Genomic DNA, 24,055 nt, shown 5'->3' with positions numbered 1-24,055 from the left:
CGATTCTCGCAGTACCAATTTATACTGATATTTACGGTAATTTTTGGTTCCGTGGGGCTTACGTTATGGTTTCAACATTGTTGTGCGATTACTTGCAGCTTGTCGAACTAAAAATGTTCAAGAATGTAAAATGTGAACGATATACGGTAGATGTGCTAACTATTTTCGCAGCATGAGTCACTATGTCTAAAGTCTAAAGAATTCAAATTTGAAACCAATTTAAGGTAAAGTTTATTTTGACGCGCGAAAATGTTTTTGATAAAATTTAATTGTGAACGTACAGGTAACACCTACCAAATTTGTTGTTTTTCAGCACTCACACAACGTCATTGATTAGTGTTGATACCTGTTTATTATAAGATTTATCACTTCTACGAGGCTAAGGTCAACTGTAAAAATATTTTTGAGGAAAAAATGATTTTTAACTCATGAATATTCCATTGAAGAATGAATAAAAATGAATTTATTGGAAAATATTCGACTTCATAGCTTATCCTGGATCCTCGTGATATGTCATTACGTTAAATTCCATCGAAGGCCGTCACATCACCGTTGCCAATTATTAATCGAATATAATCGATTCTCATCCAAATAGTGTGCTGCTTGGAATGCCGCTAAAATGGGTCAATACAACCAGTAAAACGCTTTCCATGTATTTGTGCTTTTCACTTTTCATTTATTTAATACAAAAATTAAATTAATTTAAAATGTCACGTAATAATAAATTAAGCGAGTTCAAGTTAAGTATTACAATAAACTAAAAAAAATCATTATCTGCGTCAATATTTTCTGATGATAAAATTTGAAAACATTAGTCTCTGTTGAACGTCTCAGGATATAAATAAAAAAAAAAATCTGAGAGCAAAAAAAATGTTTTTGTTTCTTTTTTGAGAAAATTTAAACAAAATCATAGGCTAAGTTGATATCACATTATTATAAAAACGAAAAAAGAACCGGAGATGAATTAAGTGTTAACGGGAATTGAAGAAATGAAATTTAAAAAGAAAATTGAACAGTCTAGGTGTATCGTTTGTATGACCTTTATTACCGATAAACGAACGAATTTTAAACTATTTCGTTTGTTCCAAAACCGTTCAGAATTTCGTCTCTAAATCACTAAACATTTAACCCTCAATAAGACATCAACATAAACCTGACTCAAAATACAAAATCACTCAACTATCACAACAGCTAGCAAAACAATCTGTCTAGTAAAAATTTCGACAATAATTTGGACAAAACCATGTAGCTTCTTCCTCGTCTTCTTATTAATTTTTATTTTTTATAATTTAAAATTATTTTCTTTTTCAGTGTCATTACCCAAGAAAAACACAGAGATAATTAATTTTCACAAATTTTTTTTTAAGATCATGTACACGCAGTCACATCATGTTTAAGTAAAAAAAAACTACTAACGAACAAACAAACAAAAAAAGGATTTTCTCAATCATTTTTTTATATCTCGCTTCACATATTAAAGGTGTGATTCAATTTTGAAATGGCCATACCTGTGGGAAAAGAAAAATCGATTTTAAAAAACAAGAAAATCAAAAAAAAAAATTAAAAAAACAAAATCAAAAAAAGCTAAGAAGCGAATGTTTTGGAAGCATTTTTTGGAAAAAATTAAATGAAAGAACAAAAGGTGTAGGTATGGCGCTTGGTGGGGTGGTATTTAATTTTATTGAATAATATTTTTAAGCTAAATTTGAAACTATGAAAGAATTGAATCACTCTTAGGGTGGCATGAAATTGAGTTGCAAAGCATTTGGAATGTTTATTTACTGAAATTTACCTAAACTTAAAGAAAATTTTCTGAATTTACCAAATTTCATTACATTTAGGTAATTTCAGTAAATTTAGGTAAATTTCAGTAGATATAGGTACAGCGACAAACTCTCTAAATGACCGTCTTTGTCTAAATCTCTTATTTCTCCAACTTCTCTCATTTCTCCACAACGAATACATAGAGAAATGAGAGAAGTTAGAGAAATAAGAGATTTAGAAAAAGATGGTCATTTAGAGAGTTTATCGCTGTAAATAAAATTCCGAATGATTGGTCCTGCTATGTTGCATCAATTACAGTGCGAAATAACTTGAATTTTGAATTCCCTAACGTTAACACGAAAGTACACTGAAATGAGGTAGTGTTTTTCTCATAGGAAAAAGAGTTCTGCTTTTTTCAATATGCGCTTGACGAAGCTCGGTCTATAATTTCTAGAGTTCTTCAGATTTTGCAAAATTTCCCAAATTTAAAATTTAGAAAATCCACGAGAACTTTTTTAGGTTCTGGAAGTTTTATTCTCCAATATATATTGGAATAAATTACTGCTTCCAACAACCCGAATGTTTCACTTGATATTACTAAGACATTAACTTGTACAAAACGACGAATAGCAGGTGATTATATTAGGAAATAGTCAAATACCAGTCTTCCGACAAGTACCAGTAGTCGGACACCTACTGATCTCTCATCCATAAAAAAGTTTATCAATTAAGAACAATGGGTTTCCGACTTTTGGTACATGTCGGAAGTAGGGAAAGGAAACCGGAAGGCTTTTGGCGATTCCGGTTTTCGGTAATACCGGACACTGTAATATCGGTATTACCGGTTTTTTTGTTTAAAAATCCTAAATTTAATAATGCACAATTTTCTGATTTTCTGACGGAGAAATGCTAGTTGCATTTTGGGGACTTTGGGACGTAATAGAGTTGATGATTTTTATTTATTGTAAATATTTGTTTTTGAAAAGATCGTTCTTTACTGGTTGCAGCCTTTTTTCGCTTTTAAATAAAAAAAAATGATTTTCTGATTTTATTAATCAAATTTAGATTCTTGGATTTCAAAAAAAATGTCTAAAATTTAGTTTAACTTATTGTTGTTGCTTCTTATGAATTTTGTAAATTTATTTTTTGTTTTGAAAGAAACTACGTAATGAACATAAATGATCGATTGTGTCGTCATTTAATTTTGATCGTAGTTTACTGCAAAAGTAACCAGCAGCCGATAACGATCGCTCAGACTCAACGTCGTATTTCCGACCAATTACAAACACTTTTTATACCAAGATTCGGAATTCTTCCCGTGAAAAATGAGATTGATATATCTTCTATTCCTTAGTGACGTCCACTCGTCAAACGTCGTACAAAATCTTTCGCCTTTCGCTACCAAACCCTTTATAACTTGCTTCTGATGTTGACGAACTTTTTTAGAGTAGTCGATTGTCAACTTTTTGAATGATTTGGCAGTCTTCGGAAGAATGTAGCCCCGAGCTTTCAACGATTCGCGCAGTTCTTCAGATTTTTCGAAAACGTTGAACGTCAGACCGTCTTTCGCCACCAGCTACAACTTCATCCAATGACTTTTTGCTTCTTTAAGAATTACAACGTTCTACGATTTACTTGGTTCCATTTCATTAGGTTAGAGACAAAATCGTGCTTTATTTATGGTCTTCTTTAATTGTATTGTACGTCATGCAGACACAAATTTTGCTTATAGCTAGCAATTTTGATTTTGAAACCAAATATGCTTGAATTTTCGTATCATTTCATGTGAATATTTATCGATTTTTGAAAATTTATTTTTTCAGTAAAAACCGGTATCGTTAGCTCTGAAACCGGCAATCGGGATCCCGGTATTACCGGTACTACCGAAATCGTTTATACCGAAATCCTTTCCCTAGTCGGAAGACTGGTGTTTGACTATTTCTTAAAATAAAAACCTTTGAAAAGATGAAGTCGTTAACTCTTCGAAATATCCTTACAGAAATAGAACTGAATATGGGCCCACATTTTGTTTAAGAACTCTTGAGGAATGACGAGCACCTTATGTGCTGCTCATAATGTCTACAAATTATCCGTTCGTGGCAGTTAAAGCAAAAGGTACGCCTTTCAAGTGATACCAATCGCTGAGAATTTTTTTTAACTAGCGATGCAAATGAGCTGAATTGGGCCTACATACACGTACACAACACAAGATTATTTTTTTTTGATGTAGTGTAGGTGTACTCGTAATGTAATTCACGATTAAAGTTCTGCTTTTCCAACAATCACTTCACTTATAAAATGGAAACTTTCCATTGGAAAGTGTGGACTAATTTTGACAGCAAAACACAATAGACGAGACATCGAGCCAGGTGTTGCTCATCTTATTGACAGTGCTCACGAAAAAATATAAACAAAAAACGTTCGCTGATGCCAATTGGTGTCATTTCAAAGCTTACAAAAAATCAAAAATTTTAAGAACTTTGATCAGCCCACAGTGTTCTTGGCGGACCTGTGACATTTCTTTTTTTTTAAAACTTTCATTTTATGCGAAAGTGTGTTTCCAATTCTATTATTATGGTAATGACTAAATACGCTATACGTTGTACCGTTCGAGCAAAAGCTCATATATCTCTAGGCCCGTTTCTCGTTCGAACGTTCGATAAAAGAAGTCATACAAACGAAGAAGTAGTAAATGGAAAATTAACATAAAACGAATTAAAAACAATTGAACACAATATTGTTTGTAATAGTAGAGTCTGTGTGTGTATGTAGGTAAATCTGTCTCTCTCTCTCTATTCAAAACTTTGTAAAACTGGACATGCAATTGAAAAGTTTGAAAAAAGAAAAGTTAGGTTCTATATAGTAGCACTGTGTACTGTGTCAATAAAAATATTTTTTAAATTAAAAGTCTCTCTTAATCACTACAAAAAAATCAGTCAAAAATTTTGTTGTTCTTTTCCTTTCTTTAAAAAAAAAAATAAATTTAAACAAACAAATAAATTAGAGGAAAAAAATAGTTGGTTCGTTTCGGATATTTTATGCTCCAAAATTATAAAAAAAATTGAAAATTGTTGGTCGACGTACACACCGGAAAGCACAAATAAATTTTTCCCGAAAATAAAAACTTTACTTTCAAAGTACGAACAGATATTTTTCTCTTATTATCATCATCATCATCTCTACAAAAAAATCACAAAGATTCGATCAAAAAAAGTACTAAACATCCGAATGCATTTTCTTTCTCTGTTTCGGTTTGTTCATATTCATCATCTATCTCACTATTACATACGAAACAAACAAACAAAATTCTTAATTCAAATTGGAAGGACCTCAGGAACGGAAGGGAAATTAGGAAAATAATAAGAAATTTTGTCAAATTATGAAAACACCACACGCGGGTGCGCTTATTATTTTGTATACTCAATAGATCGTTCATTTTATAAAAATCAAAATAATTTAAGTTGAAAAACAAAAAAAAATCTCACTCAAAACATCGTCAATAAATTAAAAATAAACAATTTGAGTATGCAGCCGGGGCGGGCGGTGGCGGCAGAGCCGGTTTTTTGTTCTTTTCTTTTTTATATATTGTATATATGTAAATATTGGATCAAATTTTGTTCATCACGGCTGGTACCAGTCACTCTGAATGGATAGTCAGGCCTCTGTGCCATTGACTAAATTTTTCGGCGTATAAACCGTTGCATTCGGATCGAGATTGGAGGCGCTATTATTATTTTGCCCTTGATTCATTAGTGCAGATTGACCCCCACTGTGTGGTACGACCACGGACGATTGAGACAGCGCTTGGTTCGAAGACGAGGACGTGAATACGCCGAGACTTTGCAGTTGGCTTATGAGTGGCGAACCGCCGAGACGTTTGTGGGACATTGGACTTGACGGACCTTGCAAAGATGGTGAATCATTTAAGCGCAACATTGAACTACCTGTTGATGAACATGGCGGCAAACAAAATGACTCGGATGGTACGGAGGGCATGACCGCTAGCAATTGGGCAATTTTCGCCTTGAGCTCGATCACTTCTTTGTCCTTGCTGCGAATCATATCTGGGGAAATGAATTGGTTTAGCAAACGTTTGACAAGTCATTTCGAGATATTTACTGTCTCTGATTTCCAGCTGTCGCTTGGCTTCCCCCAGAGCTGAAAATAGATCCAGCTTCACACGGGTTTCAGCCGACAAATTTTTCTCGAGCGTTGAGTTCTTCTCTTGCATCGATTGCAAAGCGGTTATTAACACCTCCCTTCCTTCGCGGTTATGAAATTTAGCTTCATACTGTCGTAGCTGGAATTGAAGAAATGAAATTAGTAAACGACAGTACACCATCACATTAGGTAAGGCTCACCTCTTGTTCATAGTTTCGGTTTTGCTGTTCGATTGATTTCTTGCAATCATCGGAGAGTAGTAACTCACGACGAAGCTGCTTACATTCAGCCTCGAGTTGAAGTTTTCTTTGCTTACAGGCCTCTCCACACTCCGTTCTACGGAATTATCATTGTTTAATCCACGCTGTAAATCAGTTCGCTGAACGTCGATTAAATTACCTTAACTTCTCTTCCACCAATTTCCTTTGTTTCCGCTCTGAATTCAGTTGAGATTCCAACGTCTGTCGCTGTCGACGTTCCTCGGTTATTCTGCGTTCACAATTCTGTATACTCTGTCGATCGATTTGTCGCGTTGACAACAGTTCTTGCAATCTAAAGCGAAACGCACATTAGTAACCCAAACACCGCAACGCGAAGCGGAACACAAACTTTTTGTCCAGTTCATCGTTCTCCTTCTGCTTAGCATGCAAACTGGATTTTGCATTCGAATTCGACTCAATCTTTTGTTTCAGTTCGTTTTCTACTTGCTTGTAGTGGCTCACATCGGATTTGATTTTCTTCACCTCCGATTCCAGTCGAACACATGATTCGCAAATTTGTGGTACAGTCGGTTGCGTTTGTTGTGTATTTGAACTTGTCAGGTTTTCAGCAATATCATTTTGGCCACCGGCTGCTGGTGCTGCTGTTGCTGATGAAGATGACGAATTGTTGTGATGATTGTCTTTCGGAATTGATGTGACGTCCTTTTGTTTGATGCGGTTTTTACGGCCTGAAAGAAACATTTTCGTTTGTTATTCAATTGGAACTATAATCTGTCTAAGATCGTAATTCTAACTCTGAAACTAGTAAATAGTTTCCTGATACAATGTGGACATATCAAGTTAATCAAATTAGAAACAAAATTTCTTTTAGTAGCGACCTCGTCATCTGTTATCGACAATCGACAGCAAACAAATTAGCACCTTCGGCTAATGTGGAGTTACAGCGAGAGAAAATATGGAAGTCACATTTTCAAACAACGCAACTGATGGTATTTATTCCACATTTTGTACGTAAATGTCTTAAAATTGGTAATGCATGCGGAAGTGGAATGAAGAGAATTGGATTGTAATTGTGACTTCTTATTTTTCTCCGCCTGTTTTTACGTAAAATGTTTGCTGAAATGAACGAGGTAAAAGTTTTCGTATCAAACCTTAGAGAAATCATAATTGATTAGGTTATAATTACTCTAATTATCAAATACCACTTGTGCTAATAGCACAACAACAGGTTTCTAAATGGTTAAAACAAATACATTGACTTCGTGACCAAAGGCTGAATGGCTTCAAAATTTGAAGTTTATTCGAGGAGCTATTGCGTGGAAAATCGTAGATTTGATTCTGCATTTTTTCCTACGTGAAAATCATTCGAATGCGTAATGTTGTTACATTGGTAATGTTGCCGAGGTGTGAAAATCATAGGTTTTGAACAAACCTAAGATCAAAGATACATAGGACTACTGAGGACAGCGAGCATGGAAATCAGGCTTTCTCTCTGGTGACTGAGTCAAAGTTTCCGTTATCCAAATACGTAAAATTTACTACCAGGTCCAAACTTTTGCCGGTGAATTTTGTTCGACGAAGACTCGATTTTCCGGTTAACAAATTTTTGCGAAAAAAAAGAATTCTCGGTAGCTACGTTACCAGGATATCGCATTATTTCCATGCACGCAGGACAGCTATTTTTGCATGAATGTGAAATAAAGTTGAAGCTTGGTTTATGCTGGTGGGTGTTCTTATACATTCGTCTTTCATTGAAATGAGTTGTTTTCGAGTTGTAAACGATGTGAAATTGCTGCCCCGGAGTCCAGCAATCGCTAAGTAGTATTAGGAGAAGCACTGAGCGACAAAGTAAATTTATGAGAGATAATTTTTTGTTTCGCGACACTTTGCAATAGCCCACATCAAAAATGTTATTCTCTTTCGTGGCGATTATGATTTATATCACGACTCTTAAAATTGAATTTCATGCGAAACAGTTGAATTATTTCTTGGGCTGGAATGTCTTCAAGGCAGGGCTTATATTTTGGGAATAACAATTTTCTCAACTCACTGACGAAAAGTAAAACTTTCCTTGTCATTATTGAGAAAACGATGTGTGCAACTCGGTGATAAATGCCTTTGTAGGCACACGATGAGTACATTGTCACTCGAGGCCGCAGTGTGACAATACACACGATCTGAGTTGCGTTCAACGTTTTTCCCAAAAAAGGCAACAAAAGTTTCTCATTTCATCACATCAAAAAATATTTTTGGTTTCAGGGGACCAATACCTGTCTTTTACTACAAAAATTAGAACACGATATCTTACAGAAGCAGGTTTCACATACAGAAATTCTAAAACGGTATTTTGTGTAATATCGTCATAGATCTTAAGACCTTAAGCATAAACGTCACTTATTTATCAAGAAAGACGTTGCGAAGATGGATGATAAATCGAAAATTTCGTCGTATTTGACCTTGCTGCAAACAAAATGTCGTAACAGACACTTGTTGTGAGGATGGTATGGCAAGTTTGGTATCGTTGTAAAGCTAAGACTGCATGCTGATTGGGCATTATTGTTTTGATACAAAAAGGGTCTACATGTGTATTAAAGATGAGTTGAAGTTTCGTCGAGGATGGTGAAAATAAAATTTTTCAAATAATGTACAATTCAGACAAATTTTGTAAAATCCATTCTCGGCGTTTAATCGAGCATGGAATCCTCTACGAATATCGCCATTCAAAGAGTTTAAAACATTTTTCGTCTTGGACATATCATCATTCAAAAATGTCGAAATTTCGACTTTAGCTGGCTGCTGCTCCGTGGCCAGGTTGTTGAGAGAAGCAATTTTTACACGAATTAACTTATAATTAGTCTCTCTATCCATTGCTATAACAATCTGTATTTAAATTAACTTGTGGGTCCCGCACGGTCACGTGTGCCGGTTCTCCGAAACGGCCGGACAGATCCGAAAACTGAATACAGTTTCGTGTAGTACTCAAGTCCCTCAACCAGAACATGAACAAAATCAGAGGTGATGTCGCGACTCTATTTAAGTTTTATTCAACCCCACCGTGGCGGCAAGCATAAGGCGATATAATTGAATCTGTTTCCACTTTAGTATCGCCTGGTGTCTAGTGAAAAATTTACTTTGTTTGTATATTCCAGAGCCATTTTGTGAAATTTATGTTCCACAATTTGCTAAAATTTGAAAGAATTTCTCAACTTTGCTAATGGTCAATTCTAGCAAATTTCAGGGAATATTGGAAACCTTTGCTCATTTTACTAAATGTAGGATTTCATCAACCGAAGGTCATCGCTACTGTCGATGATAATGCATCTAAAGATGATTAGAGGGATTCTTTTGAAAAACAGCCCACCGAAAACGGAGACATTTTTCAGTGGACTTTTTTTCATATGTGCCTAGAAAAGTATTCGACCCAAGAAGCCAAAACCACTTTCAAAAAAAATTCTTCTAAGCTTGTGTGGCTGGTGAAAGAAGATCAAAAACCGAACACCTGCAATTTTCTTACAAAAATTTCTTCAGTTGCACGAGCCGTATAGGGACATGTGGGGTGTCATTACAAAGGTAATCACATGTACTATTGAGCCGAAATATGTGCAGTTAAAGTTTTCAAGCGATGACTTACACTGTTCTTACAGAAATTTCGCGAGGTACACAAAACGTACACGGTCGTGTGAGGTATCATTTGAAAGGTAATTTTATGTGCTTTTGGGTCTTATGGGCTTAGATGCATCTACAATGAAATAGAAGTTGAAATGTTTAAGTGCCCATATTTCATCGCATTGTTCAAATGTTAGAATTTTCGTACTACGCGCAAAAGTCCATCTGAAATGTAACAATTTTCGTACTACGCGCAAAAGTCCATGTGAAAATGTTACAACATGGACTTTTGCGCGTAGTACGAAAATTGTTACATTTCAGATGAACTCTTGCGCGTAGGATGCAAAATTGTAACATTTGAACATGGACTTTTGCGCGCAGTACGAAAATTCTAACATTTGAACAATGCGATGAAATATGGGTAGGGCACTTAAACATTTCAACTTCTATTTCATCGTAGATGCCTACAGTTGAAAACTTTAACTGCTCATCAGAGTGGATGAATTTTAAAACCAATAGTACATTATCTTTCTATTGACCCTCTACGGCTCGTGCAACTGGAGAAATGTTTGCAAGAAAATTGCAAGTTTTCGGTTTTTGATCATCTTTCACCAGCCACACAAGCTTCGAAGAATTTTTTTGAAAATGGTTTTGGCTCCTAGGATCGAATACCTTCCTGGGCACATATAAAAAGGCCACTGGAAAATGCCTCCGATTTCGGTAGGCTGTTTTTCAAAAGAATCCTTGAAGAATCCTTCCAAAAGAATGGTTATTTCTGAAAGGTTGGTTCCAGTATCATGACTATTGTTCTTTTGTCCAGGGATATTGGCATCATATCTTATGGTTAGGGTGGTTGGTCGGACAACAGAGAGACATAATTTATGGATTTTTTTAAAGATTTTCAATTTGAATTACAATTCCGGAAAATAGGCCCTAAGCATTCAGGCTCGTATGGTTCTTTCCAATTAAAAAGTTTGAATTAAAAAGCCGGGGTCAAAAATCGGTTCAAGAATTTGGTTGGCAAGCGGATAAAAATCTAGCACAGAATTCATAAAAAACAGTGAAGAGTTGAAGAGTTCGATAACCCTAGTTGGGTTTCGGAAGCTTAGTGGTAATGTGCATCAGTCCTGCGATTTTGTTTTTTTTTTATACAAAGAAATGGGCTCTTCATTTCTCGGGAGACCAATAAATCTTGGAGAGGAGTCAAAATATTATTAAAAATTTGGGACATCGAGAATTGACGGACATTGCCTTTTAAGTTCAACAAATATGGAAATGGTCAACCAGCAACACGAACTATGAAGCGGAATCTCTTACCTTTAATCTTCTCGGTGACCTCAGTCGTCGTTTCATTGTTGATTTCGTGATCGTAATTTACAATTCCGCCATTCAGATGAGGTTTGTTCGACGACAATGTTGATGCGTTTGATTGCAATGATATGGATGATTTTTCACTGTCCACACTATAGTCCATATGATTCAAACTGTTATTACTATTGTGTATTTTTGAGCCATCATTTTTCGAATGTGGTGAATCGGTACCGGAAGCATGTTTACCATTAACACTGGTCTTAAATTCTACTGACTTAGTAACACTGTTTTGTAAATCGTAACCACAATTTTGTTTCTCTTTATCGAATTGTTCTTTGTTGCGATATGAAATCGTCTCTTTTTCGCCGCGATCACTTTTGTTATCACTGTTGGACGATTTGTTTGACTCCTTGTACGAATGGTTTTGATGATATGACATTTTGGAGGACATAGCATTCGAATCGGACGACAGTGCTCTACCGGAATTGTTCGGCGTATCGCCGCCACCGCCGCCGCCTCGATCACCTCGATCTTTGTCTAGACTACGTCTGTGCGAATTTTTATGCGAATTTTGTTGAACACCGTTCGGTGTGGACACATGTACTACCGCACTGCCATTCGACATACCACTTAAATTTAATGTTTTGCTACTGTTTTGAGCATTTTTATGATGATTGCTAAAACTATTGTTGGCTGATGATGCCGTCGTGATCGACAATTCTTTTTGCAGATCCACACTGAAGTCGGCCTGTGTTGTGTCATCAGCGGCATCCTCTTGCGGAAGTGCCTGCTGCAGTAATTGCATATAAAATTCGTTCTCTTTAGCCACTTCACGTTGCTTTCGCTGCCGTATTCGATATCCCACATAACTCTTAAAGCCAAAGCCTAATGTAGTCACTGGATAACCGATGCTGAAATGTAATGGAAAGACAAACGGAACACATAAGTCGTAATGTACGCCGGATTTGAGCCCTAAAGTTCACTCACCAATGCGCAGCGAATGGTCTGCACAAGTCTAAATGTGGCATGTGTCTACTGTCTTTCCATCGAATCGCTGCTTCCAAATATACAAACAGCATCCATAAGAAGATTGTGGGTAGACAAATACCCTTGTCAGAATGCCATACTTCCTGCAAATACGAATTCAAGTTGCCATTTAGCATTGCTGTAAAGTCGAAAAGGAAACTAGATTTCTTGCTCACCCTGCCATACTGCACCCAGACGTATGTACTCGCTGCGAAGAACAGCCAATGAACAGGTATAAAAAATAGACAGACAAGGTCTGACGTAATGGCAATGCAAACAAACATCACGGAAAATGCCTGCAAGAAATTTGGACCGTACTGTGAACACTTCTGCAGGTAATAGTTCGTAGAATTTACTCACCAATCCTTTATACTTGAATGAGTCGTGCACTGAACGTAGTAATAGCCAAAATGGCCACAAAAATTCAAAACGAAACTCTAGCATGTAGTCACATGTGATTACAATCGCCCACAAAACGAGAAATTTAATGTACAAAAGGGTATTGCTGGAAAGAGTAAGAAATTTCGTTAAATAATGGCAATTTTGTTTGCTGCGGAAAAGCTTCCTAAAAAAGATCGCAGACGAAACTATGTCACCTCCTAGGCCAAATGTAACGCTCGGAGCAGATCGGGTTTGATATGACCCGAAGTCTCAAATTATTAAGTTTGTTTAGGTCAGGTTTTGCTTTCTTTTTAATGAACTTTAAGTCAGGGATTACTTTTGGTAAAACATTTCCCCATATTTTCTTGAATTTTCCAACATTTTACTATGCTGGTGCATGTAATAAGGCTATTACATGTATAGGCAATAGCCTTTACATCACTCGCATAGTAAAACGTCGTCCTACACACGGAAATTAAAGTGATATCTCGTATCACGATGAGTAAAAGTACCTCGGGCTGCCGCCCTCGGATACTTTTTATCATCTGGATACGAGATATCACTTTACTTCCCTTGCATAGTAATGTACTATTCCCGAGGGGCAAATACTGGGACAGGTGCTATTTGCTATTTGCGCCAATAGAAGGAAATAGTACGTCAATAGAAGGAAATAGTGGGCAAATAGAAGGAAATAGTGTGCTAATAGATGCGCCAATAGTTAGACCAATAGCAAATATATGGCACAAGATTTGCTTGCTTAGTTTCCCCCTCGTATATTCCTGAACTTCAAAAAAAGGAAAATTTGGAGAAATGTAGAAAGATTCGAGAAAATGTCACAAAATTTAGGGAAAAAAATGTTTTACTAAAAGCTGAAATGGATGGAGTTTTAGGTTTCAGGTCATACGAGATCAGATACAGTATCAGTTTTACACTCATAAAGGTACCTTCTGTGCATAACTTTGCAACAGCTGGTTTCTAACGGTTCGTTTACTAAGTACATGTGTAAAGGGTACATCCGATTCAACAAACAATGCCAAAGGCCAGTTGGTACAAAATCATTCACAAATTTCGTTCAAGCACTGTAAATCCGATCTGGGTAAACTTCAACTTAAACAGGTGCAACATGACCTGTTCTGAGCCTGAGGTTCAGCTGGTCATAGAAACAGGTATTCCGAATGAAATTTAGAACGTATGGATTTCGGCGTCCATATGAGTTTGATGAGTGTTGATACAAAAAAGTCTATCGATAAGCGTTTTTACAATATCAGCACAATACTAGGAAAACTAGTGCGGAAATAGTTTCAAAAAAATATAAAATTTCGCCAAAAAGCCGACTTTCTAAAAACGATCAGCAACTTTACCACTCAAATTTGTGGTTTCCCGTAGCTTTTCAGTTTTCAGATCATGTACGCAAAGTCGGACACTAAGAAAGTTAAAATACTTTTACTATGCTGGTGCATGTAATAAGACTATTACATGTATAGGCAATAGCCTTTACATCACTCGCATAGTAAAACGTCGTACTACACACGGAAAATAAAGTGATATCTCGTATCACGATGAGTAAATGTACCTCGGGCTAAAGCCCTCGGTTACTTTTACTCATCTGGATACGAGATATCACTTTACTTCCCTTGCATAGTAATGTACTATTATTGCCTCTCCACCCGGAATATTGTTGTTACACGTACATTTCCCACCCGCGGAAAGCGGTCGTTACATATGGGAACTTTTTCATTACATCACAAGTGAAGGAATATTCATATGAAAATTCATTACATATCAGGAGATTTTCATTACATACCAGCAGATTTTCATTACTTATCAGTAAAAATGTATCACATGAAATATTCTTTAACACTGAAATCGAAACAATACTCGCGATGTTATTTTAGTTTTGATATCACAAACTTTGTCACTTGAATTAAGTGCACACCAATCTAAGCAAATTCATTAAAAACTTTCGAAAAAAATGAAATAAAAAACACAAAAATGAAAGTGACGGCCATTTTGTCTATAGCCATAATTTCAATTTTTTCAACTTCGACGAACACCGCACAATTTTATTTTTGCATTTTTCACTTATTTTCAAAAACAATGAACACTTCTGTCTTTGTTATCATGTATTCTCTTCACTTCATTGAAAAATTTATTGTAACACCACCAAATTGACAAATATTACGCAAAATATGAATCTAGCATTTCACAAAAACAAAACAGTCGAAGTAGTTTGTCAACATGTCATCAAAACAGTAGTGTTGCCAGTGATGCTTTCGGGATTAATTTATAATGAAGAAGTGTGAGCCGATTTCATCAGCAGACTAGATTCGTTTTTAAACGTTTCAATGCAACAACAGATTTTTTTGTTGGTTTTGTGCTATCGGTAGTTTTTGTGTTTAGTATTAGTCTGGCAGTGAATGAAATAGCGCGACATAAATGTTATGAAATTGTGCATTAATTTAGAATATTCTTTTGATATTCAAGAGTCTGCCAATTGTCTACTGGAACAGTGTTCCACGAACACTTTTGGTTTTGAACTCTCATGTCCTTGGGTGGGAAAATGTACTCGTAACAACAATATTCCGGGTGGATAGGCAATAAAACAGCATACATTGGATGCTGCTTGGTAGTTCATTACACTCGGAATCAATTTTGTGAGCTCGCGATCTCACTCGTGTGGTTTTAAGCAACTCGCTTTGGAAACGGTTATTTTGACTCGTGTAGTTGCATACCTCGCCTTCGGCTCGGATATGCAAACTCTACACTTGTCAAAATAACCGTTTCCAAAGCTTGTTGCTTATAACCACACTTGTGAGTTCGGCTCGTATCACAAAATTGATCCCTCATGTAATGAACTACCTCCGCAACATCCAATGTAATCTACTATTCCTCGTTTTGGTTTTATGAGAATGTGCTCTATCTGACACGATATTTTGTCTAATCAAGGCCTAAAACAATTAACAGAAGATGTGTAAAAAAAGAACGTTGACGGCGTTAAAACTAGGGCTAATTTTTGAGATTTTAATTCTGAAAAAATTCTGAAAAATTTCCGAATAATTCAGATATAATTCTGAATTGTTTTTTAACGGTTTGTTCTGCCGTGTTAAGCTAAAGCCAACGGTTGCATTTGTGTCTTGGCTTTTGAAGAGCTTTCGATGGCTTTAAGCTTTTTTGTATTACACCGAAAGATTCAACTTTTTTTAATGGAATCCAAAAGGATCTCGAAGCTGTCGAAACAATGTGATACGTTATTTTGCCTAAAACATCAGAAGATACTCAAGAAAGAAATTATTTCCAGTCTGAGTACTTCCAATCACAATGTATAGACGATTTGATTTAATAAACTTCAGAATCACAATTCGATACGTCTATAAAAATGCTACGTCGTGTATAAAACTCCATAAAAGCACGGAAAAATTCAGAATTGGCAGAGGTGTACACAGGGTTACACCATATCACCTAAGTTATTCACATCGATTCTGGAGAATATTTTTAAGAAATTGGACTGGAGTGAAATGGGGATCAACATAAATGGAGAGTACCTGAGTAATCTCCGTTTCGCAGATGATATCTCCCTGATGGCAGCTGATCTAGACCAGGCGCAAATTATGTTGCAACAGTTGAATAAGGAGTCAAACAAAGTCGGCCTCAAGATGAATTTGTCGAAAACGAAAATCATGACAAACATTGACGACGACGGAGACATTAAAATTGGTGATACTGTCATTGAACGAGTCGACAGTTATGTGTACCTAGGTCATAAATTGAAGTTGGGTCTAGACAACCAAACTGCAGAAATAAAACGTAGAATTGGTCTTGCATGGGCAGCGTTCGGAAAACTCAGGCTAATTTTCAAAAGCAAAATGAACAAAAGTCTGAAACGTAAAGTGTTCGATACGTGTGTCCTTCCTGTGCTTACATATGGAGCGTAAACGTTAACGTTAACAAAACTTCCGAAAATAAATTAAGAGTGGCACAAAGAGCCATGGAACGGAGAATGCTTGGAATAACACTCAGAGGCAGAATGACGAATCAATGGATTCGACAACAAACCAGGGTCGTTGATGTCATGGAAAGAATAGCATCTTTAAAGTGGAGCTAGGCGGAACAAATAACAAGAAGGACGGACGAACGTTGGACCAAAAAGATCATGAACTGGAGGCCACCTAAAACTCGACCTAGAGGTAGACCACCAAAGAGATGGAATAATGGTATAAAGAGAATTGCAGGCGCAAATTGACAACAAGTGGCAACTAATCGTTCGGAATGGAAGAGAATTGGGGAGGCCTACGTCCAGCAGTGTACAGAAACAGGCTGAAAAAGAAGAAGAAGAAGAAGAAGAATTACAATTCTAGTGAACGACGCAACAACTGTAACATAATACAACTCTAGGACCAATTTTCACAAAGGAATGGAAATATTTCTCAACAATTGGTTGGGTCATTAAAACACTGTTGTTGATAGAATTGTAAACCGAAGAAAATTTGTAAAGAAAATTACGGGATTATCAGAAACTGCGCTAAGAAGCAGTCCAACTATCAAAAGCAACATTTAAAATTTTGCACGAATTTCTGTACCAAAACTGTTGGTCTATGCCGTAAGCCTATGTGTAAAGTTTAACTCATTTATCCGTATACGAAAATGTGTCGTCTCGATAAGAAATGACAAAATTGATTGCAGTTGACGAGAGTAATTCTGCCATGTACATGTATTAAAACGAGAACTAAGAATTTTTTTTTCATTTAAAATAGAGGAAAGGTTTTTTTTTCTATTATCGGCAACAACGACAAAAATCAACAACTTTGCTAATCCCTTGAAGTAAAAGATTTAGCATGATACCGTCATACTGGGGTCATACTTCCAACATAAGAAGCAAAAGTTTCAATGTGATTACATCGCGATAACTGTTAAACCGCTACAAATATTTAATCATCTAACAAACCTCTTTGCTATGGTTTTTGATTTTGTGGTAGTAGTAGGCGCTGTGAAAATGGCTGGACGTGAAAATTTTTGCTCGTCGAATTTTTCTAAATTTTTTAAGTTATTTCTTGGTTTTTGTGGTTTGTTTTATTTCAAAGTTGTTTATGGTTGTTTACGGTTGTGTCCGATTGTTTTCGCGAGCGATTGCTGTTTCCCGAATGAAATTTACGACGGACGGAGACGTAGGCTCATGGGCGGTGAAACGGGACGGTTACCAGCATTTTCTGCTCAACAAGCTGTTCAATGGAATTCATGAATTTGAGGGAAATGGCAAGAAATAGGGGCCGAATACCAATGCGGAAACTAACACGAGGGATATCGAAATGAACTGTATCCAGGTGAAACAGTAAAACTCAATGATGAACGCAGGCTCTGATTCTGGTATCAATATGTTGCAAATACGGTTTGTACCGAATATATGATACTGAACTGATACGATCGGGACCCAGTGCAGCACGGTTCGGAGAAAACTCTGACTCCAGTTGAAGCAGATACGGTTTGTATATGGTAACGGTTTCGGTACGTATGCGATGTAACTTGATGTGTGAGTTGTTGATGCTTTCCAAATGCCATTCTTTGAATGCATCGTTTCTCACAATTTTTCTTTGTCATTTCTTATAAGCATTTACGCTTTTAGTTTGGATGTGCTGTTTTGCCAGCTTTGTCAATCAGATCCTTCACGGATAATCCGGTACGATTAGGAGCCTTAGTCTTTTTTATGCTGTGCATTCGTGAGCAAGTGCAAACAGTTTGCAATTATTTGTGATTTGTCTAGAGTTTTTTCTTTCCGTAATGTTGCGCGCTTCGAGTTTCAGTCTGTTTTGTTTTAGTTGTTGTCGACGTCTGTCAAGTCAACGAAAGTTGAAAAAACTTGCTAACCGCTGACTCGTTGTGTGACCCTGATCAGTGGAATGTGCAGACTGATGCACTGAAAGTTACGCAAAAGAGTGGAAGTGTTACGTAAAAGGGTGAATCTTCTGTTGAGTCCACGTGTGCCTTGGAAGTGGCAAATAGCGAAGAATTTTGCTTCGAAATTTTTAATGATTGTTTTAGCGGGCCTTAGTCGACCACTTGGTTGAAATCCCTGTGTCGTTTCTTGTGTGAGATTTTTGCTTTGGGTTGCCTTTCCTGAGGTATCTAGTTCGCTAGGACTAAGTAGAAATTCTCTAGGGTCGGGCCTTTGCGTTATGTTTCTTAAAAGAAGGAAATCTCTAGAGCCGATTTCTCTAGGACCGAAAGCGTCTTTGCGTTACCTTTCGTAGAAGGAGAAATTCTCTGGGACCGAAAAGAACGCCGGTTGACAGTAACCGACTTTCGTCCGCTTTTCTATACAGGATTACGTTAGTTGTCTTAGTCTTCGCTTTCATCCTTCAACTCTTGACTCGTCAACCGCTTTCTAAACCTTCGTTCACTCAGTGGAAGATATGAAGGTATATGCATCTAATTTAATATTATCTCCATCGTATGTACCTTGACCTAATGACTTCCTGGTGGACTCTGTTTCGATGGGCGCGAAGAACAAAAGAGTGATTATGAAATGTGGAATTAGGCCACTTAATGAAACAATATTATCTAAAGACTGAACGGAACAAACGGAATGGACAATGGTGAGATTAGTGAGAGTCTCCATAAGACAGGTAATTGTAAAGTTATAACAGGTGAGATTCGAACAACTAATTCGTTATCAGGTAATTGATTTCTCCTTGTGGCATTATATTGTGTCACATTGTATTGTATTATACCTCAATATTTTTCGAGCAATGAAAGAGCTCAGGTAGTCGGTTCATCTCCCCACTGCCGTGTAGTTAGTCCGATCACTTTGTCGAGCGACGGTGATTGTTGTTAGATTAAGTTTCAACATACCTCGAGTAGCGATCCAGCGCTGTTCACGGTAAACGTGATTTGTTTAATATACAATGCACGCTTACTATGAACCGGAGAGTAAAAAGGGGGATCCAAGTGGATAAGTCCCACTATCAGCGGTTCAACGTTCAAACTCTACTGGTTATGTGCACAGGCACCAGCTCTTGATATGTCACGGTCACGGTCACGGTCACGGTTATTTTGACTCGTGTAGTTGCATACCTCGCCTTCGGCTCGGATATGCAAACTCTACACTTGTCAAAATAACCGTTTCCAAAGCTTGTTGCTTATAACCACACTTGTGAGTTCGGCTCGTATCACAAAATTGATCCCTCATGTAATGAACTACCTCCGCAACATCCAATGTAATCTACTATTCCTCGTTTTGGTTTTATGAGAATGTGCTCTATCTGACACGATATTTTGTCTAATCAAGGCCTAAAACAATTAACAGAAGATGTGTAAAAAAAGAACGTTGACGGCGTTAAAACTAGGGCTAATTTTTGAGATTTTAATTCTGAAAAAATTCTGAAAAATTTCCGAATAATTCAGATATAATTCTGAATTGTTTTTTAACGGTTTGTTCTGCCGTGTTAAGCTAAAGCCAACGGTTGCATTTGTGTCTTGGCTTTTGAAGAGCTTTCGATGGCTTTAAGCTTTTTTGTATTACACCGAAAGATTCAACTTTTTTTAATGGAATCCAAAAGGATCTCGAAGCTGTCGAAACAATGTGATACGTTATTTTGCCTAAAACATCAGAAGATACTCAAGAAAGAAATTATTTCCAGTCTGAGTACTTCCAATCACAATGTATAGACGATTTGATTTAATAAACTTCAGAATCACAATTCGATACGTCTATAAAAATGCTACGTCGTGTATAAAACTCCATAAAAGCACGGAAAAATTCAGAATTGGCAGAGGTGTACACAGGGTTACACCATATCACCTAAGTTATTCACATCGATTCTGGAGAATATTTTTAAGAAATTGGACTGGAGTGAAATGGGGATCAACATAAATGGAGAGTACCTGAGTAATCTCCGTTTCGCAGATGATATCTCCCTGATGGCAGCTGATCTAGACCAGGCGCAAATTATGTTGCAACAGTTGAATAAGGAGTCAAACAAAGTCGGCCTCAAGATGAATTTGTCGAAAACGAAAATCATGACAAACATTGACGACGACAGAGACATTAAAATTGGTGATACTGTCATTGAACGAGTCGACAGTTATGTGTACCTAGGTCATAAATTGAAGTTGGGTCTAGACAACCAAACTGCAGAAATAAAACGTAGAATTGGTCTTGCATGGGCAGCGTTCGGAAAACTCAGGCTAATTTTCAAAAGCAAAATGAACAAAAGTCTGAAACGTAAAGTGTTCGATACGTGTGTCCTTCCTGTGCTTACATATGGAGCGTAAACGTTAACGTTAACAAAACTTCCGAAAATAAATTAAGAGTGGCACAAAGAGCCATGGAACGGAGAATGCTTGGAATAACACTCAGAGGCAGAATGACGAATCAATGGATTCGACAACAAACCAGGGTCGTTGATGTCATGGAAAGAATAGCATCTTTAAAGTGGAGCTAGGCGGAACAAATAACAAGAAGGACGGACGAACGTTGGACCAAAAAGATCATGAACTGGAGGCCACCTAAAACTCGACCTAGAGGTAGACCACCAAAGAGATGGAATAATGGTATAAAGAGAATTGCAGGCGCAAATTGACAACAAGTGGCAACTAATCGTTCGGAATGGAAGAGAATTGGGGAGGCCTACGTCCAGCAGTGTACAGAAACAGGCTGAAAAAGAAGAAGAAGAAGAAGAAGAATTACAATTCTAGTGAACGACGCAACAACTGTAACATAATACAACTCTAGGACCAATTTTCACAAAGGAATGGAAATATTTCTCAACAATTGGTTGGGTCATTAAAACACTGTTGTTGATAGAATTGTAAACCGAAGAAAATTTGTAAAGAAAATTACGGGATTATCAGAAACTGCGCTAAGAAGCAGTCCAACTATCAAAAGCAACATTTAAAATTTTGCACGAATTTCTGTACCAAAACTGTTGGTCTATGCCGTAAGCCTATGTGTAAAGTTTAACTCATTTATCCGTATACGAAAATGTGTCGTCTCGATAAGAAATGACAAAATTGATTGCAGTTGACGAGAGTAATTCTGCCATGTACATGTATTAAAACGAGAACTAAGAATTTTTTTTTCATTTAAAATAGAGGAAAGGTTTTTTTTTCTATTATCGGCAACAACGACAAAAATCAACAACTTTGCTAATCCCTTGAAGTAAAAGATTTAGCATGATACCGTCATACTGGGGTCATACTTCCAACATAAGAAGCAAAAGTTTCAATGTGATTACATCGCGATAACTGTTAAACCGCTACAAATATTTAATCATCTAACAAACCTCTTTGCTATGGTTTTTGATTTTGTGGTCAACGTTGTGCACATTCAAATTTGTAATTGTATTTTTTCGGATTACAGTCAAGTACCGAACCGGTTTACATGCGTCTTCTGTTAAGCCTCGAATTATCAACAATTATACCAACACAATTTCTGTTAACCAAAACTGTATCGCTTACACAGTAAACCAAATGTGTGTGCTTTATCACCCAGTGGTCAATCAATGATAGCGGTATGGGAAAATGTGTTATTTTGTCAAAAAAAAAATGTTTTTTTATTTTATTCGAAGAAATTATGCTGGTTATCGCTTCAAAACATGCAGAAAGATAGCAATTCTATATTGTTGGTGACACAAAAATAATTTTGTTTCGAAAATCCTTGAAAATGAAATCATTCTGAATCGGAAGGACAAACTGTAGTTTTGACAATTTCTGAATCGGAAGGACAAACTGTAGTTTTGACAATTTTAAATGTTCAGAAACCGTTAATCAACAACGACAACAAAATTATGCAATGAGCTCATGGTGTTGCACCATTTTTTATAGTAAAATGAAGTAAAAGAATTTTGGACAGAGAGAACGAATGAAGTGATAGATCTCATACGATACGATAACCGTTCGTAAAGGGTTAAATTCAACAATACAAAGGAAATTGTTCAACGTAAATGAAAATGCTGCAGAGCGTTGACACTCAAAAAATCAATGTATAAATCAAAAGTCACCAACAAACGGTTTGATCTCTTTTCGGGTAATACACTTGTTAGTTTGTACGTGTCGGTTGTTGCATTCGGCTAAAACGCTAACAATTATACACTATATACCGAACAAACTACCAGCAACGAAACAAACAATTATAGAGGTGTACAGCGATTGCCTCTTCGTTTTCTTTTTTTTTTTTCATTTTGCATACGCACAATCCGAGTATAAATAAACACAAAATTCGAATGGAAAGAGAAAAACTAAAATCGCAAAATTGAATGATCGAATTGAGTTTGTATCAGGTCATAATAACTTCGAACATCGTTGTTGTCGATTAGTAAATTGTTGAGTTTTTTTTTACCAGCCCTGTTCAACTCAACGACTCGTTTTTTTATTTTTCAAGAAATCCAATTTCAGGGAAGAACAATTTATGGTAGAAAATATTTCTATAGACGCTAGGAATTGCCTAAAATCTTTTGTTTCATTTAAATACGACTTTAGGACATTTTTCATGCTGAAGTGAGTTGTATGGATTGATTAGAATTTTTTTTTCTTGTACAGATTACGCTGACCTATAAGTTTACGTTCTGAACTTTTATCACTAAAAGCTTCGAATAGATTTTTATTTCTTCCGGGCCGCAGCTGAAATCCGGCTGAGAAAAAAATACACTTGGGAAAATATAAATCAATCGAATCAACAAGACCTCGACGTATTTTTCCAACAAAAATATTTGTTTTACGTAATCTCTACACAAAAAAAATTGTTCTTATTGACAAGTAAAAAAAAAAATTATGAAAAGGAAGAGAACATCTTTCGTGTATGATATCTAAATTTACAACAACAAAAATGCGCTTTTGGGACCAACGCAATAATATATTCTAGATTGTTGTGTACATATATAAATACATATTTATACACAGAACGAGAAAAGTATACAATAAACCGCAAACAGAAACTCTTTTTCACAATCAGCAGATGGCAAAGGAACAAAAAAAACGAAGAAGAGTGGTAATACACGAATGTACTTTCCATGTTCCTTATTTACATTTTAACGGACTTATATAATATATCCATATGCCGAAAGATGCTACAAGAATTGTGCAAATTAACTCGTTGCATAAATTTTGATTAATTTGGCTCAGCCATTTTGGACAGAAATTCAATATAAAAAAAACCTTTGGTTGGAGCAACACAAAAAAAAAACCATACAGAGCGATTCAATTAGAGACCATTTCGATATTGATTATCTTTAGAATACATTTGGCATATTCGGCGCATAGCCCATCACACAGATGTTTAGATGGAAGCAATTTCGAGTTCCTTATATATCAGATATTTTTTTTATATTTCACTTTTCTATGTACCTTCCATACATTCCTTCCGCGATTTTACTATTTCGTTTAACAGGGCGTCTTAATTTACCACAATCGGCATTTCGCCTCTTCATATTTTTTTTTCAACTTTGCACTAATTTATTACGAGAATTATTCGAACTATTTTGCTCCAAAATTTTTAATTCCCGATTTTTATAAAAAAGCAGAACTTTTGCAAAATGTTTTTTTGTTGTCAACCTGCACGAATTTCAACTCTTTATGAGAGAAGTTTTTTGTTACAT

General features: G+C 36.3%; 1 protein-coding gene across 2 annotated transcripts; it reads right to left on the bottom strand.

The window, feature by feature from the left end:
- Window positions 1–1,341: 1,341 nt before the first annotated feature.
- On the bottom strand, window positions 1,342–24,055 carry LOC119078321 (macoilin-2). 2 transcript variants are annotated; one of them, XM_037185827.1, is made up of 11 exons: window positions 23,805–24,029; window positions 12,450–12,594; window positions 12,266–12,385; window positions 12,051–12,193; window positions 11,070–11,974; window positions 6,535–6,874; window positions 6,325–6,477; window positions 6,126–6,261; window positions 5,884–6,064; window positions 5,709–5,828; window positions 1,342–1,508 (listed from the first exon to the last, which is right to left on the bottom strand). In XM_037185827.1, the coding sequence occupies exons 1-11, from the start codon at window positions 23,885–23,887 to the stop codon at window positions 1,468–1,470; spliced, it is 2,367 nt and encodes a 788-aa protein (XP_037041722.1). In that variant the 5' UTR covers window positions 23,888–24,029; the 3' UTR covers window positions 1,342–1,467. The 2 variants fall into 2 exon arrangements, with proteins under 2 accessions (XP_037041722.1, XP_037041721.1); XM_037185826.1 differs by lacking the exon at window positions 1,342–1,508 and having other exon boundaries at window positions 5,139–5,828; window positions 23,805–24,055.

The sequence above is a fragment of the Bradysia coprophila genome, unplaced genomic scaffold (genome assembly GCF_014529535.1).
Source record: "Bradysia coprophila strain Holo2 unplaced genomic scaffold, BU_Bcop_v1 contig_248, whole genome shotgun sequence".
NCBI classification, from domain to species: domain Eukaryota; kingdom Metazoa; phylum Arthropoda; class Insecta; order Diptera; family Sciaridae; genus Bradysia; species Bradysia coprophila.
This window is presented reverse-complemented; position numbering and strand designations above follow the sequence as displayed.

What these genes read in the sequence shown, in the direction of transcription:
- LOC119078321 (XM_037185826.1), bottom strand. Translation starts at nt 23,887, where the DNA reads ATGAAGAGGCGAAATGCCGATTGTGGTAAATTAAGACGCCCTGTTAAA. An exon ending in TCTGGGTGCAGTATGGCAGG is followed by an intron (nt 12,194 to 12,265) that starts GTGAGCAAGAAA and finishes TCGTATTTGCAG; the next exon opens with GAAGTATGGCATTCTGACAA. An exon ending in GGTCACCGAGAAGATTAAAG is followed by an intron (nt 6,875 to 11,069) that starts GTAAGAGATTCC and finishes TGTTTCTTTCAG; the next exon opens with GCCGTAAAAACCGCATCAAA.